General features: G+C 36.1%; 1 protein-coding gene across 2 annotated transcripts in view; it reads right to left on the minus strand.

Moving 5' to 3' along the window:
• The window catches only part of dock2.L (dedicator of cytokinesis 2 L homeolog), a 313170-nt gene that overhangs the window by 18195 nt on the left and 269671 nt on the right, over positions 1–25304 (minus strand). Inside the window, exons 43-48 of one of the 2 annotated variants that reach the window (XM_018252117.2) lie at positions 18539–18623; positions 12858–12944; positions 12067–12243; positions 11515–11598; positions 7853–7990; positions 3400–3527 (exon numbers count right to left, since the gene is read on the minus strand). In XM_018252117.2, coding sequence (XP_018107606.1) covers positions 3400–3527; positions 7853–7990; positions 11515–11598; positions 12067–12243; positions 12858–12944; positions 18539–18623 — 699 coding nt within the window. Of the gene's footprint in view, positions 1–3399; positions 3528–6851; positions 7185–7852; positions 7991–11514; positions 11599–12066; positions 12244–12857; positions 12945–18538; positions 18624–25304 lie in introns of those variants that run through there. The other variant, XM_041586149.1, reaches the window with a different exon arrangement.

The following is a 25304-nucleotide window of genomic DNA, read 5'->3' on the forward strand; positions in this document are numbered from 1 at the left end:
GTAGCATTTTTTGTATGATTATTTCTCTGGTTTCTCCACCATGTGGACATTTTTTTTTGCCAAAAGCCAATATAAATTATTATAGCTTTGAGCAATTAATGTTGAATGAAGGAACATTCATACATAATAGATGGTTTTCTCTGTGCTACAATTGCATCCATTTAACAAATATGTAGCTCAATTAATGATACTGTTCCATTGCTTTGTAATGTATAATTATTCCCAACTGTGTTTTCCTACATATTTTTATTTAAATTGGTAACAAGCTTGTTCTTAACACTTTTCTTGTTGCCTCGTTGGATTCAAATTCCTAAGCACTGCAATTCTCACAGAATTATTTGTCCTGAAAGGCTTAATGAGCACACATAGGGAAACATAGATTAGCAGGGAATGCTTAAACAAACATAAATTACAATGTTTTTGCATTCTTGTGTATGAAAACTCCCTTGCCAACCTTACTCTAATGTAAGAAAATACTGAAGCAGCTTGGAACAAAACAAAATTAGCTATGAGCGCTGTTTCAAGGGAACAATGAATAATGAGAACAACGCTCATATATTGTGAAAGAATAAATAGTTAAATGCTGTCTAATAGCTAAATCTTGAAAAAAAGGAGCAGCGAATGTGACTTTCAGATACTTTGTTTGAAAGCACGTGTCACCTTAGATGTTTGTGGCTTACTGTTAAAGGAGATACAGTATCTCCTAATTTCTAATATAATGTTATCTGAGCTCTTCCACATGCAGTGCCATAAATATATATCAGTATCAGTACTTTTGCAAGGCTGAACACAGTCTGAGTCAGATGGGAATTTCTGGGCAATGCACAGAAGGTGGAGTTCATTCAAACAGTTCATGAAGACATCTACAGCTGCAGTGAGCCTTTTTTATTAAGAAAGTATCTAGGAGTTTAAACATAGCATATTCAATGATATTGGTCGATTACAGGTCTGGGATGAGTCTGCTCGCTTTTATTCTTATTGATATTATTACCATGTATTTTTAGAGAGTCAACATATTGTGCAGCGCTGAGGGCCAAACTCTGCATACAGCAAATTTATGTTGCCAAAAATATAAAAATCAATAAACCTTCTCTTAAAGTCTGCCTGAAAATGTTATGATATTATAAAGTAGTATTTTTATTTAGAAATAAGCTTGTTCTACTATAATTATTTTGTCTAGAGAAAGTCAAAATACAGTCTGATAGATATGGCATATCTCTGCTTCAGAAACCACATAATATTTGACTGTAGATTCCTACTAGAAGAATATGCACTTGCATTCAGAAAACTGTAGCCTTGGATATTATTCCTGTCCAAAAAGAAGACATTCCTGCTATCACAGCATCACCTAGCATGTCATTCCACACTTGCAATGCCTTTAAAGTGAAGAACTATTTGTACAACTTCCGGTAAATTTTCTGCTTCTCAGGGTTGGCATCTTTTCCATTGTTCCTTTTTATAAAATACCCCCAACTCTCTAAAGCGTGTCCACTAATGTATTTTTTAATGCCTGGCTCAGTTGATAAACTATCACCCATTATCAGACAACATAAAAAGGCAAATGTTACAATTGAAACCCACCTTTACATCGTGGCTAGGTGACATCAAAGAGGTAAAATGTTAATCCAACCTAAGATATTATGCAGGGTAAGAGCACTTCAAGTTTATGCTGCAGAGAACTTCTTTAGAACTATACAGTAAATGCTTAATAGTCTTTAAAGGAGAAGGAAACCCCCTGGGTGCAAAACCCCTCCCCCCTCCCCTGTGTTGCCCCCCCCCTCCCTCCTCCCCCCTGGCCTACCAGTCCCCCTGGGCAAATGCCCCTAACTTGTTACTCACCCCTCTGCACAGGTCCTGTCCACGGAGTTCACAGTCGCCATCTTCTCCCGCGCGCGTCTTCTTCCTGCTTTGACCGGCGTCTTCTGGCGCATGCGCAGGAGGAACATTTACCGGTACGGATCTACTGCGCATGCGCCGAATGTCACGAAATTGGAAAACTTTGTGACATTCGGTGCAATCGCAGTAGATCAGTACCGTAAATGTTCCTACTGCGCATGCGCCAGAGGACGCCGGTCAAAGCAGGAAGAAGATGGCGACTGTGAACTCCGTGGACAGGACCTGCGCAGAGGGGTGAGTAACAAGTTAGGGGCAATTGCCCAGGGGGACAGGTAGGCCAGGGCAGAGCAGGGAGGGGGGCAACACACGGGAGGCGGGAGGGGTTTTGCGCCCAGGGGGTTTACTTCTCCTTTAAGGGGCAACACCAATAGTGCTTTAATTTTGCACAAGTCAAAAGAAATTGGAGGCCTAGCATACGTTGGCATTTAAACTAACAATAAAGCTGCAATGAATACCAAATGACAATCTGGAAAACCTCACCATAGCAAGCACTGTTTTGACACTGAAATTTAATTTATATACCCATTATATTTACCCCTTTTAGTACGTACAAGTATAGGACCTGTTATCCAGAAAATTGATGGATCCTGATATAATTAATATTATTGGAGGCAAAACAATCGTGTTGTTTTATTTAATGTTTAAATGATTTCTTTAATAGACAAAAGTATGGAGCTCAAGATTATGGAAATATCCCTTATACGAAAGAACAGGAATTTTAGATAACAGGTCCTAAACCTGTACTGGATAACTTTATCCATCAGCATTCAATCCAATGGAGTCATCTACTGGAGAAGGAAAAAAGCAACACAACTTACTCCTCTTATTCACACCTAAATGATTTTTCAGTGGTCTACAGACTAAACACCCAAATCATAAAACTGACTTCTGCAAATATTTCAGATCCTTCAAATTCAAATCATTTTCTACCTTTTCTCAGAAACCCTACTGGTGTCAAGAGCCATTTATAAAATGTCTTACTATGCATCAAAGAGAATCAATAATCAATATTAAGGAAGTGATTCACATTAACCAATGGCATTATGGGCCATGTTCTGGACATGCACTGTACTCTACCAGCATTGGAACTTGATGTTTTTACTGACTGAAGATGTCAAGAGACTCCATATCACATAAAACCCAGACCTGGGTTTATTAGAGATGCCCCATTTCTGCTTTTAAAAGATGAAATACCATATTGTCTAAGCAGCAAAGACACACATATTTAGGAACTGGAAATCTAATACAATTGCTCCTTAAACAAAATATTAACTAAAAAAACCATGTGCAAAACACAAAAACACAATTCCAAAACTTGTAACCAATCACTGAAGTGCCACTTCAGTCTGTTCACCGCTTCTGCTCCAATGGAGGGAGAAATGTATGTTATTCTGGGGGCTGTTTAGAATAATTTTAGGGGATTTTAAAATAAATGGCTTACTTATCATTTAAGGACATCATGAGATGTATTATTTTATAGTGTGTTAGAATACAGCCACTAACCTTTCATTTGCTGGCTTAACAGGTGTGCAGCAATCAGAACCCACAGAAGACATAGAAATGATGGACATTTGTCTATAAGACCTCAGCATGGATCTTGGTCTTCCAACTCTTCCATCATCAAAATCTGGCTGCAAAAACAAGCATAAACATAATGTGCCATCCAGCTGTACAAATACGAGGTTTCAATTTCAATTAGTCAATTATAGAAATCATGTTAAGGTTCCCATACTTAAGCAACCCACTGTCCAATAACTTTTAGTATGGATCCTGGCCATAAAGGGCCAGAAATGGCAAAGGGAAGGACAATTTATTTGCATGCATGTATTTACTATCAAATAACTCAGAACAGGCAGACAGCACTTCTGGAATAGGTTTATTGGGGTTGCCGCTGTAGAACCTATGATTAAGGGATTTACTCCCGAAACGCGTTAGGTTCTACAGCGGCAACCCCAATAAACCTATTCCAGAAGTGCCGTCTGCCTGTTCTGAGTTATTGGATGTTAGCAGTGGGGACACTGTTCGACTGAGCACCTGGTCTGGAGTACGCGGAGCAGTAGCGGTCCCTTCTCTTGGTTTCTATCTTTGTATTTACTATCAAGCTCTTGAATAAACATCATTTTACTCACTATTTTAATCATAACGATCTTAATCTTTTAAATACAAAATTCCATTCAGTCTCAGGGTTTTAGAAAATATTCCTGATTTGGCACAGCCGTCCTACCAAGAGAAAGAATTTTGCATAACATAGTTTCTTAGAAATGATGAAGACAATAAGGAAAATTTATTTAAAATAAAGATCTGGGTTTTTTGAGATTTAAGAAAATAGCAGAAAAAAATGCAAAGTTTTGTAAATTGTAAATTTGAATTTTGTAAATTTGAGTTTTGTAAATTGTAATTTTCAAAAAACAACTTGAAAATTCCAATGAAAAAAACTGAAAAGCTTTTATAGAAGTCAATAGAATGTGTATTTTCAAAATTCAAACTATTCAACTTTTTATTTTTTTAAATCAATTTATTTAAAAATGTCCAGCAACCTAACTTGTAATACATATTCTTGCAATCCTGAAAAGAACTCAATCGAGTTTGCAACTTTTTTCCACAGTCAAATTTAAAAAGCTTAACTCTGTATAGTTTCTCTTATTTCTGGCACTATACAAGAAAATGAAGCCAGTTTTATTTAAGTTCTTCCTGACACTCCTTGACACTTCCTGACACTTCCTGATATCAAATATCTTTAGAGGAACTGCTAAAACTAATTCCCAGTCCACTGAGAAGCCCCTGATAATGAGCTGCTCAAAGGCACCTGCTTATAGAATGGAAAGGTTTGTTTTTTTCTAAGAAAGATATGGAGCTGTGAATAAATTGCCCTCGTTATCAATAACGTTTGCCAGACTCAAAGCAAACTCTGGATTTACTTTGTTTTCAGGACTCAGCAAATGTTACCTAAGATTGTGGACAATGCTGTAATATTACTGTTTCTATTATAGTCTCCTTTTGTACTAATATTAGACACACTGCATTAAAAGACACATTTTTATAGGTAAAAAAATGATTTACGTTATGTTTTCAGATACAGCTAAGAAAGAAACTCTGTTGTGTACACAAAAAAATCGCATAAAATAAAATTGAGATATTTAATCAAAATGCCCCCACTTTGCCCCTAACACTATGCTACTTTTAACTGTTGCTGCTTTATTACTACAATCAGTTCTTTATTGTAGAGAATATACAGAAAAAAAGCCAGAGAAAGAACATATGAATTTGCAGCTGATTTCTGCTCATGAGGTTTGGGTTTCATCTCATTGAGAAGCTGAGAATTATAGAACTCTGTTTTTGTATTGGGCAGTATGCTTTATTTTTAACTTTTTCCCCTTTTTTTCCTTTTCCTCTGGCTAATACACGGCAATTATTCTTTGTACTGAGCAAAACCTTTTTTCTGCACATTTTTTTTAATACAATAATGGGCGAGTGGTGAGTATATATTACTCATGCAGTTTTGGCTTCTATGATATGAATTAGGTTCTCACTAATCTACACTGTCCCAGTTTGAGTCTGGCGGGTTTTTTTTTTTTATCAAGGCAGATTTGTTTTATCTCTAAAACCAATTACCTCTCGCCCATCTGTCTCCTAACATGCGTTGACTGAAGAAAAAGATCAGTAACATGGCTTTCATTTCAAGGGCATTCTTTTATATCTGAATGGCTTTCTTTTTAGTACCGCTAATGTAACTCATTAAAGTCGTCACGTCTATAATGGCAAAATAACCGATGAGCAGTGCAGACTGAATAACAGATGTTAGACGTTTTTCCCCAATAAGTGGGAATCTTACATAGAACATCTGATGACAGATAAGAGGCGACGTGCAAAATTGCTCTGCCCATTTCCTGTCTGAAAAAAGCAACAGACAGATTAGGGGCAAATTCATCAAGGGTCGAATATCGAGGGTTAATTAACCCTCGTTATTCGAATGGGAATGAAAATACTTTGAATATCGAAGTCGAAGGATTTTGCGCAAATAGTTCGATCGTACGATCGAAGGAACGATTAAATCCTTCGAAACGAACGATTCGAAGGATTTTAATCCAACGATCGAAGGATTATCCTTCGACCAAAAAAACTTAGCAGAGCCTATGGGGACCTTCCCCATAGGCTAACATTGGGTTCGGTAGCTTTTAGGTGGCGAACTAGGGGGTCAAAATTTTTTCTTAAAGAGACAGTACTTCGACTATAGAATGGTCAAATGGTCGAACAATTTTTAGTTCGAATCCTTTGATTCAAAGTCGAAGTTGTAGTCGAAGGTCGAAGTAGCCCATTCGATGGTCGAAGTAGCCCAAAAAACAATTCGAAATTCGAAGTTTTTTTACTTCGAATCCTTCACTCGAAGTTAATGAATTGGCCCCTTAATGTTCATTCTTGCTTCATTATCTGACTCCCCTATGTCTATGCCAGGCTTTTTATTCATGCTCTCATTTCTCAGTATGACTTTTTCCCCATATAAGCTTTTTTCTGTCACCTAGTTTATTCTATGTTTAGGTGGAATAATTGAAATACTAACAATTGAGACTGAGCAAATATAGAATACATCTGATTGGTCAAACCATTTTTTTAAAGTTTCATGATTGGCAGTACTGGATTTGTGGGAAGGCCCAGGCCTAGGGTGGTAGGAATTCAGGGATGGCATGCCCCCCATGTCTATATAAAGCAGAAAGCTCATTAGATATCTGTTTTGTTTTATGCATTTGATCTCACTCATGAGCCAACAAAAAAGCAAACCTGTGAACCTGCCATGGGTAACTGCCCATGTGAAAATGTGTTCACTATTTGTAAATGAGCTGCTTAGCGTCTTTTATTAAAGGGGATCCGTCACCCAAAAAAAATATTCACAATACTATTTTATCACATTAGTCAAGCACAATAAACTTTGATTATACTGTATAAATGATTTTAATCTTGTTTCCTTTGGTCTGGGTTTCATGATTGGCAGGCCTGGATTTATGGGAAGGCCCAGGCCTAGGGTGGTAGGAATTCAGGGGTGGCATGCCTCCCATGCCGCATCTAATTTTTTTCTGGGGTCCTGGAGGGTTCACAGAAGAGTTCATAGTTGTTCAATCTGTGCAAAATCTCCAATGCTCCAGTCCCTGTTTGAAATGCTAGTTAGAATCTTTCGCATGGGTGCACACAGACAAACTTGTGGGGAAGGGATGGGCAGAGGTGGAGATGGTACGGGGACCACCTGGCCTTTAGACATCCTGATGATGATAGGTGTGTGCACAGAAAAGGCGTGGCTGTAGAGGGAAAGCAAACAGGGACAACTCAACAAACTAAAGTAATATAGTGTGTAACAGAGACAAGTGTATATATGTTCTTCTTTTTATCTATAGAACACCTTTCCACACAAACGCAGGAAACCCAAATTATAATCCAAACACATGTATTATGACAAATATAGTTAAATGTTTTTTTTCCTACGGGTTACATTATGCTTATTTTGGCTACAAGGAGGTTGTCACTATTGTAGGCAGAAAGTGATCCCTATGACTGTTAGTACATTGTTCATTCTTAGCTTGGTTATGACTTTAACTTACTGAAGAATTACTGTAAGTGCCACTGCATTTGTTTATACTAAAGTTACACTTGTAGTACAGGCAGGGCATAGTCTGCAGACCATTTAATATTTTAAAATCTCACTCTTTCCAGTGAAGATAAAGTGCTAAGTAAGGTGAGACTAGTTTACATTTCTATTACAAGATACACAAGCACCGTCTGCAACGTACACTGTTCTTTTCAGGGATACATTTGTGATGGATCCAATACCCAAGAAACTCAATGTTCTCTGCCATATTCTATTTTACCAATTTTACCATAATCGAGTAGCTTTTAGCAGTTTGGAGACTGATCTAGGCAATGTAATCATTTTTCATACAATAATGAAAGAAGAGGATTTCAATCTTACCAGCTCTCTTAATCCATACTGCTTCTCAACTTTGATTTTCAAGCTCTTAAAGCACTCTTCCATTCGATCATGAAAAGGCCGCAGGTCATCAGTAACTCGTTTTTCATGGATTCGTATACCAGCCCCAAGCAAAGGTGTCTATATAAAGCAGAAAGCTCATTAGATATCTGTTTTGTTTTATGCATTTGATCTCACTCATGAGCCAACAGAAAAGCAAACCTGTGAACCTGCCATGGGTAACTGCCCAGGTGAAAATGTGTTCACTATTTATAAATGAGCTGCACAGCGTCTTTTATTAAAGGGGATCCGTCACCCAAAAAAAATATTCAGAATACTATTTTATCACATTAGTCAAGCACAATAAACTTTGATTATACTGTATAAATGATTTGAATCTTGTTTCCTTTGGTCTGGGAATTCATAATTATAGCAAGCAGGCAGGAGCCATTTTGTGGAAAATGTTATTAAGGCAAGCCTTGCATCATCTCAGAATCTTGTTTATGTACCAGGATGGGGGACCTGATGTCCATCCCCATGCACTGGTTACACAATTAAACGGTGAAGAGAACGGGGGAATGTGGGGAGAGCAGTGGCATGTAGGAAGTGCTGAATGGAAAGTGAAAGTAATTGTCTGGTCTGCATTTTTGCCTAGGTATAGAGGAGGAGCAGACTATATTTGATTGACAGCTGAGATTTTTAAATGAGCTTACTACAGCTATGAATGCTTTAATAAAAATAGAAATTGGATTTCATGTTTAATTTGAAAAGTACTTTTATTATACAGATTTTTGTGTCTGGGTGACATGTCCACTTTTTTAATACCCATCATAACATTGTCTTTGAATTATATTTATAATTTTGCCATTACAATATTTGCCTGATGATTTTACATTACCTTTCTTACTACCCTCTATGAGGGGGCTGCCATATTTGTGCAGCAGTAGTCAGATAGGTTAAGAAGGGACAGTCAGGTTGGCAAAACAGCCAGGTTTAGGGACTTCAGATAACAATTACTTACAAAAGCAGACCTATCAGCGAAAAATTACCTATATGTAACTTTTAATGTAAGTATCCATTTAAAGGGATACTGTCATGGGAAACATGTTTTTTTTTTTCAAAACAAATCAGTTAATAGTGCTGCTCCGGCAGAATTCTGCACTGAAATTAGTTTTGCTAAAGAGCAAACAGATTTTTTTATATTTAATTTTGAAATCTGACGTGGGGCTAGACATATTGTCAGTTTTCCAGCTGCCCTAAGTCATGTGACTTGTGTTCTGATAAACTTCAGTCACTCTTTACTGCTGTACTTCAAGTTGGAGTGATATCACCCCCTCCCTTTCCCCCCAGCAGCCTAACAACAGAACAATAGGAAGGTAATGAGATAGCAGCTTCCTAACACAAGATAACAGCTGTCTGATAGATCTAAGAACAGCACTCAATAGTAAAATCCAGGTCCAATTGCATCACATTCAGTTACAGAGAGGAGAATTAACAGCCTACTAGAAAGCAGTTCAATTCTAAAGTGCTGGCCCATTCTGAAAGCACATGGACAGGCAAAATGACCTGAGATGGCTGCCTACACACCAATATTACATTTAAGAAATACACTTGATGGTTCAGGAATAAAATGTTATATTGTAGAGTGAATTATTTGCAGTGTAATTTACAAATAAAAAAATATATCATAAAAATCATGACAGAACCCCTTTAAACTATAATTTCAATCACCCAGCCTGGTTCTGGATACATATACAGCACATCTACAGAGAGACTATGGAAACAATGAGCTACAATAAAATTAGCCTGTGTACAAGTTACAATTAAAAGATATTGCTTTGCATTATCATGCAGGATTTTTTTTTACTATTCTTTATCAGTATAGCACCAGCCAATATTCAGTATCCTCCAGGGATCAGGAACCTTGGCTCTCCAGCTGTTAAGGAACTACAAGTCCCACAATGCAATGAAGGAGCCTTTTGAAGGAGTCTAAAGGCAAATGCATTGTGGGACTTGTAGTTCCTTAACAGCTGGAGAGCCAAGGTTCCTGATCCCTGTGTGCTTTACAGAGAATATATTTCATTGATGTTAGTTCCTGTCCCAGTGGAGTTGACAATCTAAGGTCCCTTTCACATTCATACACCTGATGGTCAGTTTTATAATTAATGTTAAAATACCCCTGAAAAAGAAAATAAACAAATTCTCTTATGAATCATATTTATTTTAATTCATTTTTACAAAAACTTTGCACAATTTTTTTCAAAAATACTGCTGTAAAATGCAATGCTAATTTGAGAAAAATGTCTAGAGCTTCATGTATTAATGTAGTTAAATAAAGGCAACAACATTTAGATGCCCTGTAATATATTTGACCTGTGCGTGTGAATGAAAAAAACATTGCGTGAAATCAACTGTCCTACATCTCAGAAAGGTTTTCATATTGTAACTATAGTTCTAGTTTGCAAACTTTTATTAACCAATATTACTAACAAATGTAGCCCTTAAAAAGTAATTTGGCTAGATATTGGAAATAAATGGTAATAGAGAAGGCAGAGCCAAAGCTAATGCCAAAGCAGCTGGTACAGAATGAGGATCTGATTGTGGCACTGATAACAGTGTTAAAGATTTTTGGAATAGTATCGGCATTCGAGCATGAAATTGCAGCAATTCTGTCTTAGATAAATATGATCTAAGCAATTCGAGATCTGAGAAAGAATGATTATTGCTATAACCATGTAACCAATACTATAATTAATACTTAAAACTCTTTTCTACTGGTTTCTTTTTTATTTTCTTTGATCTAGAAATATTTATGCTTATTTTATTTTAATGCCAAAAAAATGTTCATGGTGGAGAAAAATGCAAGAGAAAAATTGACCATAATGTGTGTGAATGAGATAGATTGACAGCTTGATGAGTGCAGGTGCTGATGTATAATCTCTGTAAAGTGCTGTGAGATATAAATAAAAAATAGGAATACAGACAGTCCCCACGTTATGTACGAGAAAGGGTATGTAGGTTTGTTCTTAAGTTAAATTTGCATGTAAGTTGAAACAAATACATTTACTTATTAAATGCAACAAGACAGATGTTTGTCTTGTATTTATTTTTACCTTTCTGTGCCCTGCAGTAGACAACACATGCCAGAAGGGATTGGGTCAGGTGGTTTATTAAAGCTAAATGCTAATAAAGGCCAAGAAAACCACAGTACATTACTGTAATAGCCTCTGTATGTAAGTAGGAGTTGTATTTAAGTCAGTGTATGTAACTGGATGACTCATTGTATAACATTGATTTTACTATGAGACAAGGTGGGCACTGACCAAATGTTGGACCTCTAAGGTGGGATTTAGCTGAAAAAGTCTAACATCCACTGTTATAGTAGCTCCAGTGCTCAATATTTTGTGAAATGTCATTGCAGGGAAAATAGATTTGTTCTGGAACCCATTATAATCAACATCAGCCAAAACAACAAATATGTATGTGATTTCCGGAGAAGGCTTATATTATTTTTTAAACATTTGGTGTAATAACTTTTTTTTCTTTGTTTTTTTGGAATTGAAAAATATGCATCAATAGCTATCCTGAAACAATTTTAAATAAAGGCAGAGAATCCATACAAAGAAACCAATTCAGTGCTGTAACACTATAGATAATTACTTTACCTGCCAAGCAATAAGATCCTTTAGTCTGTTCAGCTTTTCATTGTCTTCTGGGTGCTCTTGAATATATTCATCTGTGAAGAAGGCCTATGATGGGGTGAAAAAGAAATTCCAAAATGAAATGTATTTTTTTTTTCAAAAAAAAGTGTTACTTGATTTTTCAAATTGTATCTTGTTAAAATGAAACTGCTTTTTCTACAATTGTGCGGTGATTGCAGCTGAGATTAAGGAATATATATATATATATATATATATATATATATATATATATATATATATATATATATATATATATATATATATATATATATATATGTGTGTAAAAACCTGTATCAACTATTCTAAACCCATGGTTACATACATCATGTAAAATGACGCATACCATGTCTGAAATGTGTAGTCATGAGTATGAAAAGATCTTCCTATAATTGCTATTTTCAGGTGTACAAAAGCATAGAGCAAATGAATGAGCAATTTCTACTCTACTTACACACTGTATGAGACATGACGAATAGAATGGAATAACTTATAATCTTTCAATATTTTCTATGATACCTTTTCATATTTTGCAAATCCTCCCATGACAGCAGGGTCAACGATCCCATTCAGGCACATTGATAGTGGGTTGATGGGCAGATTTTCATCACTTTGGTACTGATTGATGAGCATCAGTATTTTTTCATTGGTCGCCGACATTGTTTCAATAGCATTCTCCAGTGGGCTGATGGTTGCCTATTGCATCAGTAAAAAAATATTTCAAAATGAGCAATAAAATAAACCCCAATTAGCCTTTGATATTTTTGAATTCATGCATATTTTAACAGCTCTTTTTGTTAGATAATTTTTAATCAAAATTTAACATTGGCGACATCACTAGTGCTAAACCAAAAGGGATCAGTGTGACCAGTGTTACTTAAATTTGTTGTGGGACACGAACACAATACTATGATACTCCACCAACAGGGGGCAGTGAAACCAGTGTAACTTCAATCTCTTGTCGCACACTGACATGGTTATATGGTGCTCAACCAACAAGGGGCAGTGTAACCAATTTTACTACAATTTTTTTAGCCCACGGAGATTGTAATATGGTGCTCAACCAACAGGGGGCAATAGGGTCAGTAAATCTGCTGTGATACACTGACACCCTTAAACACGTCAGGGCTAGAAGAAAGGGCAAAATAATTTTTTTTTTACCAAAATAGTTATGTTTTAAGCCATTTAGCAATGAATGTGCTCAAGTATATTATTTTTCCTTTTGTATCTGCACTCCAGTGGTGTCAATGACAGGCTATTTCTTTTTTGTAGGCCCTAAATAAGTACAATAATTGTATAGTTGTACCTACATGTGACATAGATGTAACTTCAAACCAGCGCAATATTCCTGGTAATCTGTAGGCTGTGAAGAAGGTCGTCCTCTCAATCCACATTGACTGAATAACAAAAAAAATATATAAATAATGTATAATATAAAAAATGCAATCTTGACATTCTTAAATTGAAATGCAACAGAAAAAAAACATATAAAGCTAATTTTCACATTTGAAAAATTTAAAAAGGAAGGGGTTAATGAAGTGAGTGCTAGTGGGGCAGATAGAGGGACTGGTGTGCTAGGTCAGGGGAAGAATAGGGGGTTGAGGCTTGCAAGGGGTACTAATTAGTACAGGCCTTAGATGGGGACCTCTTTCTTGTTCTGGTCAGCAACGGGAATGGTATCATCTGCCTACCCATCAAAGTTGGCTTGGGGTGACAAACAGATGCTAATTTTGGGGTTGTTTTCAATGTCCTATCTTGGAGGAATGCTTGTCATGGGTTGGGGGGCTAGCCCCAGACCGATGTGTAATTGGGATAATACTGGTGAATATTCTCCTTGGGAAAGGGGGTCCCAACAGGGAGCTATTATAGTTGGAAAAATCAGAAAAATCATTCTGGCACACAGAGCGACTTAAACCGGGGTCCTACCCCTGGTGTGTTTATTGGGTCACACAACTTTCGGAGGGTGATCGAAGGAAGAAAGCCCTCCGAAACGTTGTGTGACACAATAAACACACCAGGGGTAGGTCCTCGGTTTAATTCACTCTGTGTGCCAGCCTGATTTTTCTGATAATTAGATTGTTGGGAATGCCGTCTCCCTTAGGTTTTGTGCACCAGCGGAATCTGTGCGAAGGGCCTGAGTGCGCACGTGACCTTTCTAAGCTATTATAGTTGCCCACTCTCACTTGTCTGTCTGAAGCTGCTGCAAAAGGTGGCGGTAAACATTCCAAAGGTTAGCTGTATTATTTCTGTTTCGTCCCAACCTGCATATCCTTATTGTCTTTCTGGATTGAGCTAAAAGGACAAGAGGGTGGTGGCATATAAATGGGGCTAATGTTTAAAGTAGTAGGCTGTTAGAGTTTTGCCTCACAGTCATGCTCTGCCTGCTGGGATCCCTGCCAGTTCCTCAACCATTCACTTTCAGAACATCCTTATCCAGACTTAGGCCTATGATTCATGTTGCTGGTATTGATTTCTGGTCTATTGTGACTACACACTGAATCCTTCATGGAGATCCCTGTGTGACTTTCCAACTATTCCAACACCAGGTGCCAATCTGTCCTCATGCATGGAATTATCCATTGTGTGGAAAAGGGGTCACTACTCTGCCTGTCTGTCTTCCTCTGTCTCCTGCTAAACCATAGGTATTCTCGAAGTTTCTCCTGCATTATAACATAAATCTGTGGAAACAGAACTGTAATTGCCAGCTGCACTGTTTTGACCGTGTAAAAGATTAATGGCTATTCTTTCATTTCATTGTTGCATGGCACTGATAATTTCTGCTGGAATGATTAAATTAAGATATACTTGAACACCTGCTTACCCATTACTAAACATGCACATTATTTTGTTTTATCATTGTCCACTTATCAGAAAGTGCAGCTGTCATAAAGCACTCGCTTTATTCATAGTTTTGTCCTGTAATAACAATAACATTACTGACTGGATGCCTCAATAACATCATAAAACCTTACAGCAGCCTTTTTGCTTCTCTGTAATAAATTTGGCTTGGAAATTCTAATTCTTGCATCAACAAATGTGGAGGATTATACTGGCTGAGAAAATAAGAAATACATTTTACATGACAAGGTAAATAAAATATCTGTAAGGTCACTAGCCCACTTATATATAATACAGCTGTCAGATATTGCAGCGGTTACAGACAGTTATAACTAATATTGATATATAATGCGCATAAAGAAGAAAAACAGCATATTGCAGAACAACAAAAAAATGATAAAACCCACTGCATCCAACAATAAAACAAAATTATTTACCAAATACTTAGTGGCATATTAAAATTCATAAAAAAATAATATATGCAAATTACAAAATGAATGTTCATATTTTTTTCCTTAAAACCATGAATTTTTTATATTATTTTAAAATTATTTTTAAAATTTGACTTTGAGTCATTAAAAATGATGAAAAAAATAATCCATATTTTTATTAGATCACTTTTTCAAATTTAGATTTTTATTAAGTATAATAACATTCTTTTATTCATTTATTTTCTCAATTTATTTAAACTTTGAGTTTATTCAAAGTAAAAAAAAAAGCTAGAATTCTCACAAATTCCGAAATAAGCCTCCTGATTGGAGCAGAATTATGAGTAAACTTGTTGCTGCAGATACATTTTCTATGACATCGCATCGCGACATGTATTGGGTGGCATCATTTTTATTCTTAATTCTTATTCGTTTGGGGATTTTAAAAGCTTTCATCTTAGACTTGAGTTTTGAGGTGTTAAGAATTTTTGGCATAAATATGATAATTATTAATTATCGGAAATATGAATCTTTGTATTCCAGACAAAAGAGTTTCATGTCTAGGTATGACCCTGTGTCACCATCACGTGACCATGCATTAGGTATTTTGTTTCCTTTTGTCTCAGACATCATTATTAGAGGATATGTTCTGCAAGATCTAAATCCACCTTAACAGTTTAAGGATGTCTTTGTACAATATGGATCTCTAGATAAATATTGTATTACAGTATGTTGCAAAATAATTGCAGCCAATCTCTTGGCAATGTATGTGTAGCTTCAGTGGTTCACCTCTCAACATGACTGTAATTCTTCTCTACAGCATCTTCTTCTACATCCCCCTATATTTTTAAATGTTGCCATTGCCTGCTATACAATGTTTACACATTGGAGTGGAAGCTCTTATATATTTTGAAGTCTAAAGCTGGCCATAGATGTTGAGATTTTTAAAAGATCAGATCCTCATCGTGAGACCACGATTTTCCCGGAACGGTCGTACGAATTGACCATCAACTAAAAAGACCAATTTGCCAGGAAAACAAAGGGGAGCTGCCTGCTTGGCCCTGCAAACATAGATAGATTGCACTGGGACCGGAATAGATTTTTTGACCTGGCTGATCAATTTCCTAACAGATGTCGGCCGAAAAATCGTAAGATGTACGATCGTTCGAATCCCACTAACCACACGATAATTTCGAAGGATTGGTCAGACTTCCCTAAAATCGGTTGTTCAGCAAGAAGAATCTCGCATTTATGGGGACCATAAGAGGCAGATTTACTAAGCTCGAGTGAAGAATTCGAATAAAAAAAAATTTGAATTTCGAAGTATTTTATGGGTACGTCGACCATCAAATTGGTCGAATTCAATCGAATTCAATCAAAACGAATGATTCGAAGTAAAAATCATTCGACTATTCGACCATCCGATAATCGAAGTAATGTCTCTTTAAAAAATACTTCAACTTCATACTTCGCCACTTTAAACCTACCGAGCTTTAATGTTAGCCTATGGGGACCTTCCCCAGCACTTTGCGAACCTTTTTTTGATCGAATAAAAATCCTTCGTTCGATTTTATCATTCAATCAAACGTTTTTTTATTCGATCGTTCGATCAAAGTATTTGCGCTAAATCTTTCGAATTCGATATTCGAAGGATTTAACTTCGAGGGTCGAATTCAAAGGGTTTTTTAACCCTCGAAATTCGACCCTTGATAAATCTGCCCCTAAGTGTTATTGCCAGAGCAATGCCAAACACTGTAAATATAGATTTATGTATACACTATTAACTGAAAACTCAAAATCACATTCATAGTTTTAAACTTAATTAGCAAATGATAGAAACATGGGGAGCATCTGGATTAATGTCTGAAATTAATTAACTAACAGGAGTGTTACAAAAACTGTGGACCTTGAAATAATAGTGTGCACAATTGAACAATAATTTCCTAGAGGTGCATTATGCATTTCTTCTGCTTAAATAAGTCCTAGTTCTAGGAAATGAAGCTTGTACATGTTTATGCTATATTCTGTACTTGAATAGCTAAATAAACAACATTTGCAGCAAAGTTATGGTCGCCAGTGTTTAAAAGGGATGTTCCTGCAACAAAGACAGTCTAATGAAGAGCAACTAAGGGGTCTACGTATCATGCTGTGTAAAAAGTGGAGTGAAACGTCACCTGTGATGTTGCTCATAGCAACTAATCAGATCTTTGCTTTTGTTTTCTAACTGTTGAAATCTAATTGCTGATTGGTTGATCTGGGCAGCATCACCGGTAATGCTACAGTCCACTTTTTACTCAGCATGATAAATAGGTCCCTAAATGTAAAGGATGTTATCAGCAAAGAGTGGCTACATTTGGATTATATGGTAATATAATAGGTAACTTTGTAAAAATACAGTGCATAACCAGATCATACAATAAACTCTCTGGTGGTTTATCCACCAGTAGATCCTTCCAGTAGGTGCAAGGGCATCCAGGCAAGTTTGAAGAAAGGAGGTTCCATTGAATATGCAAAAGGGGGGTGTTTCACAGTGAGTACAGTTGTGGAATTTACTCCCCAAAGCAGGTGTACTGGTAGGTATAATAAGTAGTTTCAAGAGATCCAGGGACTGGTGCAATTGCCTTTGCCAGGAAGGAATTTCTTTTCCCTCGGACGCTAATTGGAGAGGCTTCAGAAATGTTTTCCTTATTTCCTCTGAATCAATTAGCAGTCTATTATATACACATTTAAGCAGACATTTATACTTACAGTATATATTAATTAGGAGCATTTAAACCATATATATCCCATGTCCCATACCTTTTTAGTATGGGACCTGAAAGCTTTGAGAACTAATGGTTTGGTTTAGAGTTAATAACACATGAATTCATTTATATTGTAGGAAAATATTATACTGTATTCAAGAGGTGCATGGGAATCCATTTTTGGAGAATTTCCATGCATCATATGCATCACCAGGTAGATCTGTGGTGCTGGCATTCACGCTTCACCTCCTGGCCAAGCTCAGGAGACGCACCTTCCTCTCTGGTTAGTCCCTTTCTCATTATGGAGAATATGTTACCTCCCTCCTACTGTCAAAATATGGTTGCTCCTGGTCTGGGTAAACAAAGATTCTTAGAAAGAATTATCGTCCACTGCCTTCATTTACTTCATACGCACTAATCTCAGTTTATCTTTGTGATGGGAAGTATATTAAACTCCAATTATTTCCTACTCCATTATATGCTGTGCTTAAAAGGTTAATTCTACTAAATATTCTCAAATGTGGTATAAGTACCAGTTAGTATTCTGCTAGCAAGCCAACAGTGAAATGAGAGTTTTCCTTAAGGGGTTTCTTTAATAAAAACAAGATACAGTGACCTGATAAACAAATATTTTGGTTTGCCTGCTGGAAATCCCTGTTGGGGTTTTGAGGGGAGTTTTGTTTAGTATTGAGATTAACATCTAAGTGTATTTTTGAAATAAAGTGGAATATTCCTTCTGAAGAGCTGTTTGTCCATTTAATCCCCATGCAAAGCACATTTTTCATGGGCATACCTCTACATTTAGAACACTTATGTGATTCAGATTTAGCCCTCAAAGGGAGTTCTTTGCCATGTCTGAGGTGAGTCTCCTTAATATACAGGCAAAATAATAATAAAAAATATATATTAATACATTTTTTTTATAAGACTGCTATACATTTTGAGTCTGGGATGCTTTTTTGGCACTATCATGATACTTACTGCAAATTCATTTTCAGGATCAATTGACCCCTTCCTTACAGGCTTGGAATAGTGGAATCTTTGCACATAATTTGACTTGTAAAAGCTGAAAAGAACAAGATGACAATCACATAAAACAAACAACACAATCCCAAGTACTATAAACCATTCTAGTCATTCTAGGAATCTACTGACATCTATAAATCTGCTTTATGACTGCATTCATATTTTAACAGGCCAACCATGACAAGTGATACAATACATTGCATATTATACAATGAATACATTATACAGTAAATATGTGAATTTAATACATGAATAACTTCTCTATAATAAGATACAGCTACTGCTTCTATAGTTTTTAACAGCACACTGCATATCCAACATTTTGTTAATTAGGGTCAATATACAGTATTAATATATTAATGATAAAACCCAAAACACTTATGGTGGCAGCACTTGGTATATTTTCTCACCCGCACTAAATCTCCTCCAGTGTGGGTGACAAATCATCAGAAAATACCTTTGTATAGAAGCTGATGTGAACCTCTGGAGATAAAATTCAGAATTGTGTAAACGCATGAAAATGTATAAACTCAATTTCTCATGCCTCTCCTGCAACCCTAACCCATATATTCAAACAGAAACCACATTTGGTGGAAAAGGCCACAGCTTTGTTCATTAACAAACACATAGTAACAGTATAATATCAATACTCATAACACGTTATACAGAAATAGCTTGCAAACAATAAATATTACATGACTGTGTAGTCATAAGTTGTGAAGGCTGCCCCTCATGTAATAAAATACGTTACATATCTTAACCCCAATAGCTTAAGAACACCAACTACTAAGCCTGAGGCAAAGCTAATTTGCATAAGGTGGGAAGTTAAAGTACAATGGACGTATATGTTGCAGCAAATACATTACACTACACAAGCCCGGGAAACCTTAACAAAATAAAATAAAGAATAAAAAAATAGGCCTATTCTTAAGGCTGTGTAAAAGCCACCACGGTAATATCTTCTGAGCCACATTGGATCATCCTCAAAAAGGGTTCATTTTAAGCAAATTATCCTAATTTCTAAAAATGATTTTCCTTTTACTATGCAATGCTAAAACAGTACCTTGTACTTGATCCTAAGATATTTTTAATCCTTATTGGAGGCAAAACCAGGCTATTGGGTTTATTTAATGTTCAAATTATATTTTAGTCGATTTAAGGTATGTAAATCCAAATTACAGAAAGATTCCTTATCCAGAAAACCCCAGGTCCCGAGCATCCTGATAACAGATAACCTGTACACCAACAGCCTTTCATATAAAACATTTAAAGAAGACATTAGCACCTCTGCCCCATATTACTACAGGTATAGGACCTGTTATCCAGAATGCTCGGGACCTGGGGTTTTCCGGATAATGGATCTTTCCGTAATTTGGATCTTTATGCCTTAAGTCTACTAGAAAATCATTTAAATATTAAATAAACCCAATAGGCTGATTTTGCTTCCAATAAGGATTAATTATATCTTAGTTTGGATCAAGTACAAGCTACTGTTTTATTATTACGGAGAAAAAGGAAATAATTTTTCAAAATTTGGATTATTTGGATAAAATGGAGTCTATGGGAGACAGCCATTCCGTAATTCGGAGCTTTCTGGATAAGGGATCCTTTACCTGTATATAAAAAGCGTAGACACAAGGTAGCAGTATATGTGCAATAGTAGCGAAACCCTATAAATATTTAGTTTCACTTGAAGATGAATTCTAAAGTGAAGATGAATTAGAAAGCATATTTTTTCCCTCCCTAGGGATTCTCTGGAAAGAAAAAAAAAATGGACGTATTACCTATTTTCTCAGGGGAAGGTACAGAAAAACATCTGCAATTAAGTTGCTTTCTAAATCAGACTACGAAATCATAAATAACTTCAACTGCTTCCATGTAATGCTGGTGAAAGCCTGCAGCAACTTGAGACATGGCAACGTGTTTTATTTCCCAAGGGCAATTGATAATGGATGCTGATTTTTCTATTCTTTTGAGCAGTTGTACTGCTGAAAGTCTGTGTCACGAGTCTGTAAACATATCCATGTAATCTCTAATACTGCCGCTGATAACCTAATGTTGCATCTTCATAATCCACACGGCTTTGGGGGAATGAATGTTGCCTGTCTGGACAGGATTAGTATAAATATGAAAGAAAAAAGTATCAAATAAAACAGAGGAAACAATCAGGACCTCAGCCAAGATATAAAATAGAGTCTGCAAAGCCAGTGCTGCATATGAAAATAAGGGATAAAAGTTGCTAAAGAGCAAAAAGGAATTTCACTGTGCATGCTGGGAGTAAGAAAAAGTTGATTGCTATGTTCTTCTAATTGTTACCTCGCTGACAGGGATAAGCTGTCTTTATTTTTCCTCTTTCCCTATCTGCTAAGGTTTAGTTGGCCAGTAGGTTAATTGAATCTACAAGGGGTAACCTACAGATAATTGCAGTTATCATTTGCTGAATCTGGTTCAATTTGGGATTAACTACCTCCTCTTGTCTGCTAAAACACTTTGGTGAGCCTGTAGATAAAGTTGTTTTATTTTATTTAGCTTGCCTGTTCTGCTATAGACACTTTGTGAACAGGTGGTGGGCAGAATTTCATTGCCAAAAAAAAAAGTATTATTTTGTTCTCTATATCCCTCTGCCTACCAAGCTAAGGGAGAGTGATTAAAGGGATACTGTCATGGGAAAAAACATGAATCAGTTAATAGTGCTGCTCCAGCAGAATTCTGCACTCAAATCCATTTCTCAAAAGAGCAAACAGATTTTTTTATATTCAATTTTGAAATCTGACATGGGGCTAGACATATTGTCAATTCCCCAGCTGCCCCAAGTCATGTGACCTGTGCTCTGATAAACTTAAATCACTCTTTACTCATTTTGCGAGTCTTGCTTGTGAAACAGCAGCAAAACAAGCACAAGTAATTTAAAACCTGCCATTTTTAAAAGCTTTCATAAGAATTTTGATTACATATTTTTTAAACCAAATGTTTCAGCAAAACAAACAACAATGAATTGGTTTATTTGTAGCCATGCAGACAGATAATTTTTTGGCTGCCAGTGACTTGTATGGAAGGCTCTATTGCCCAAATGAGGCACAAGGTGCAACAATCCAAATGATGTGTCTATGAAGATTCTCATTTATCAAGGTCATGATATACAGTATCTAGTAGAATTAAGTCAAAGGCAACTGGACAATTAGGGGGTTATTTACTAGAACTCAAATTTATCTAATCTTTTTATTAAGCCAAGCTCGACCAAACTCCCATCCACAATTTTATCTTATTTATGGATAAAATAACTCAAAAAAAGTCAACTCGGGAAAAGACTTGATAAAATGGAGCAAAAATTCTAACTGTAGAATTTTTTCTTATCTGATTCCCATTTCCCAAGTCACTCGATTTTTTTTTCAGGTTATCTCCAGAAAACCTCAAATCTTTTGGATTATTATACAAAACCCAGCACAAATCCTCGATAATTTTAAATTGTAAAAGGGACATCTGTCATTGACTTATACATGACCTCGGCAGGTTTGAAATGGTGGATCTTCGGATTTGGACTTTTAGCAGCTCTGGGTTATAATAAAGTTCGAAAAATTTGAGTTTTTTTTTCATTTAAAAATTCGAGTTTTTGCCCAAAAAACAGCGACCAGAAAAAATCAAGGTTTATTTAATAACTCCCTTAAAGTTTTATTTTTACACAATGCACGGTAGCCGGAAATACTTTATTATATTAATAAAAATAATATACATCAGCTGCTATATTTATCTATCTACTGTATCTATCTATTTGTATGAAGAAATCCAGCAAAGATCACTCTGCTTTATAAAAAAAATGCCTTGATGTTAAACAAAGCTAATGGATTTACCCTCAACTCCTACATCATTTGTGTGTCTTATTCTTTGATAAGTTACTGATCTAGATGCTGTTCTATGACACATAAATCACAACATGACACAAGGTACGAAGATGACAAGACACCCAAAGAATGGAAACAGAATAACCCTAGTCATAAATATGTTTTTTTGTGATGTTCAGAAGCTTTAAGAGTTCCTTTGCATCGCAGCTGTATGCATATGCTTGATGTTTCATTTCTAGGTTGAAAAACTAACGTCACTGGAGTTTTTTGTAAGCCTAGTTAAATATTAAGAAAACAAGGTTCTGTAAAAGAGATTTTGTTTTATGTTTACAGACACATTTTTGCTTGTATGAAACAGATGGGTTGCAGGTTATCCTGCGTCTGTTTTGTAATATAAAAAAAACAATGGTTCAGTTTTTTGTCTGAAAGCAGTTTATATCTATTTATAACAAAACATGAGGATGCAGCACACAGGAAAATAGAGATTGTTCACTCCTGGGTTTTTATGGCATTAGCTATATTATTATTACAGAATTATTAGAATCAATCTTAAATACATTGTTTTGTTATCTTTCATTATTGCACAAGTTTGATCACCTTTGAGGTTTTTGTTGTACAACTTCTCTTGCCCTGTAATAAACACACACTACCATACTGATGCCAAAAGAATGTCCATTTGAAATCAGCAATATTCTAAGACTATTTGCAATTAGACTTCTTTTATATTGTGTGTAGTGATGAGCAAATCTTGCCGTTTCTCAAAAAAAAAAAATGGTGAAATCCAATTCACGTAGTGGGTCCATAATCTACAATTCATGTAGTGGGTCCATTGACTGAAATACTACACTATGGACCACACAGGCAGGTACGGGGCAACAAAAACAAGCTTGAGGGCTTTATCTGATCCCTGTCCTCCATATGTCAGTCTCATCTAGATCAAATAAATATACATCACCCAAATGAAATCAAAAATGCCTTGACCCTGAGAACTTCAAATGTGATTGTGGGTTTCTCCTAAAACCATCTAGACCAAACTTGTCAATCATTATCAACTTAAAAGAAATGCATTGTGGGTTGATACAAGGAATTCTCATTCTCAAGGAAATACTTGGATCCGAGCTGTGTGGAAATGAAACATTACCATGTCTTGTGATTACAGAAAAGAAAATAGGCAACAAAAAGAACATAATTCATTTATGTTGTAGAATTCCTGGCTCATTGAGTATGTAATGGACAATTCTATAGGAATTACAATTTATACAATTTGTTGTACTAATAGAAGAAAATCACTACACAAATTTAGTACGTCTGCATATCATCTACATGTATGAATATAAAGTTATTTCCTCCCCATTTACAAAGGGGCCTATTTATCAAATTAATTGTGTACGTGGTATGGTGGCTTTTCAACTTTATGATCATAACTTTGTAACTAAAAATCCCTGTTTTGTAAACACATGTACTTGCATTTATACTGAATTGCTTATGAGACAGGGGACCAGGGAAGTGCATTGTAAGTAGCACTTCCCTTATACTTAAATATCCTTTAATTTAGCCTTAAGCATGCTTCCACAACCCCCGAATTTCGTATAATGTTATATCATAACTGAGCAAAGCAATGCTGTAATAAGGTGTAGGATAAGCCTAATGTCTGGACACTTAAATAGATCTCATATACTCTATGAGATAGTAGTGAAGCCAACTGCCCAGAATCAGACAGAACACCAGCTTTTTATACTATGTGTTATATATTTTTCTTAAAGGAGAAGGAAAGGTTACAATTAAGTAAGCCTTATCAGAAAGGCCGCCATGTGGGGTTTACCTTGACGTGGTATGGTGGCTTTTCAACTTTATGATCATAACTTTGTAACTAAAAACCCCTGTTTTGTAAACTTACTTTTGAGACAGGGGTCCAGGGAATGTGCATTAAAACTAGCACTTCCTTTATACTTAAATATACTATTACTTAGCCTTTAGAGTGCTTCCACACCCCTATTTTTATACATTATCAGAAAGGCCCACCTAAATATACCAGTAAACCCTCAAAGTAGTGCACTGTAGTAGTAGTAGTAGTAGTCCTCTGTCAAAAGAAACACTGCATTTCTTTCCTTCTATTGTGTACACATGGGCTTCTGTATCAGACTTCCCGCCTTCAGCTTAAACCTCTTTGCCCCAGGCTTGAGCATGCTCAGTTTGCTCCTCCCCCCCTTCTCTGCTGTAATCTGAGCCCAGAGCAATAAGTGAGCAGGGAGAGACTCAGGCAGGAAGTGATGTCACACCAAGTTAATACTGCAGTTGCTAACAAACAGAGAGCTTCTTTCTACTCAGGTATGGCAAAACATTCTACAGAATAAATATAGCATTCTACAGTAGCTTGCACTATTGCAGCTAATCTATTGGCATTACGTAGCTTTCCTTCTCCTTTAAGAGCCCATCCACCTTATTTATACTTGAAGTTAAAAATGAATTCTGTGAAAACTATGGCATTATGGGAATGTGTTTTCATGTTTTGTATAAAATAAAAAATAGTGTAAAAATTGGTGTAAAATTGATATTGCTATTTAACAAGCCATATTGTTTAGTTAACACCATCCATCGCCATTTCTGAACTCAGTAAAAGTCAAATATCTCTAAAAACATACATTTTTGGCCATGGATTGGCAAATTTTTTGGGGATTTTTTTTCTTTTGAGGGTGGATTTTGCCTGTAATTCTTTATGAAATGATTGGCTGTAGGTCTGTGGCAGCGATAGACTTTGCCAGAGACAGAAAACTTGCAGTTCATAAACTCTACTACCTTGTTGACTATGTTTAATCTTGTATTACTGTCATCCTGGGGGATCATTTTATTGGTTAATTAGCTCCAGTCATTTGTGACTCCCC

The sequence above is a fragment of the Xenopus laevis genome, chromosome 3L (assembly GCF_017654675.1).
Source record: "Xenopus laevis strain J_2021 chromosome 3L, Xenopus_laevis_v10.1, whole genome shotgun sequence".
NCBI classification, from domain to species: domain Eukaryota; kingdom Metazoa; phylum Chordata; class Amphibia; order Anura; family Pipidae; genus Xenopus; species Xenopus laevis.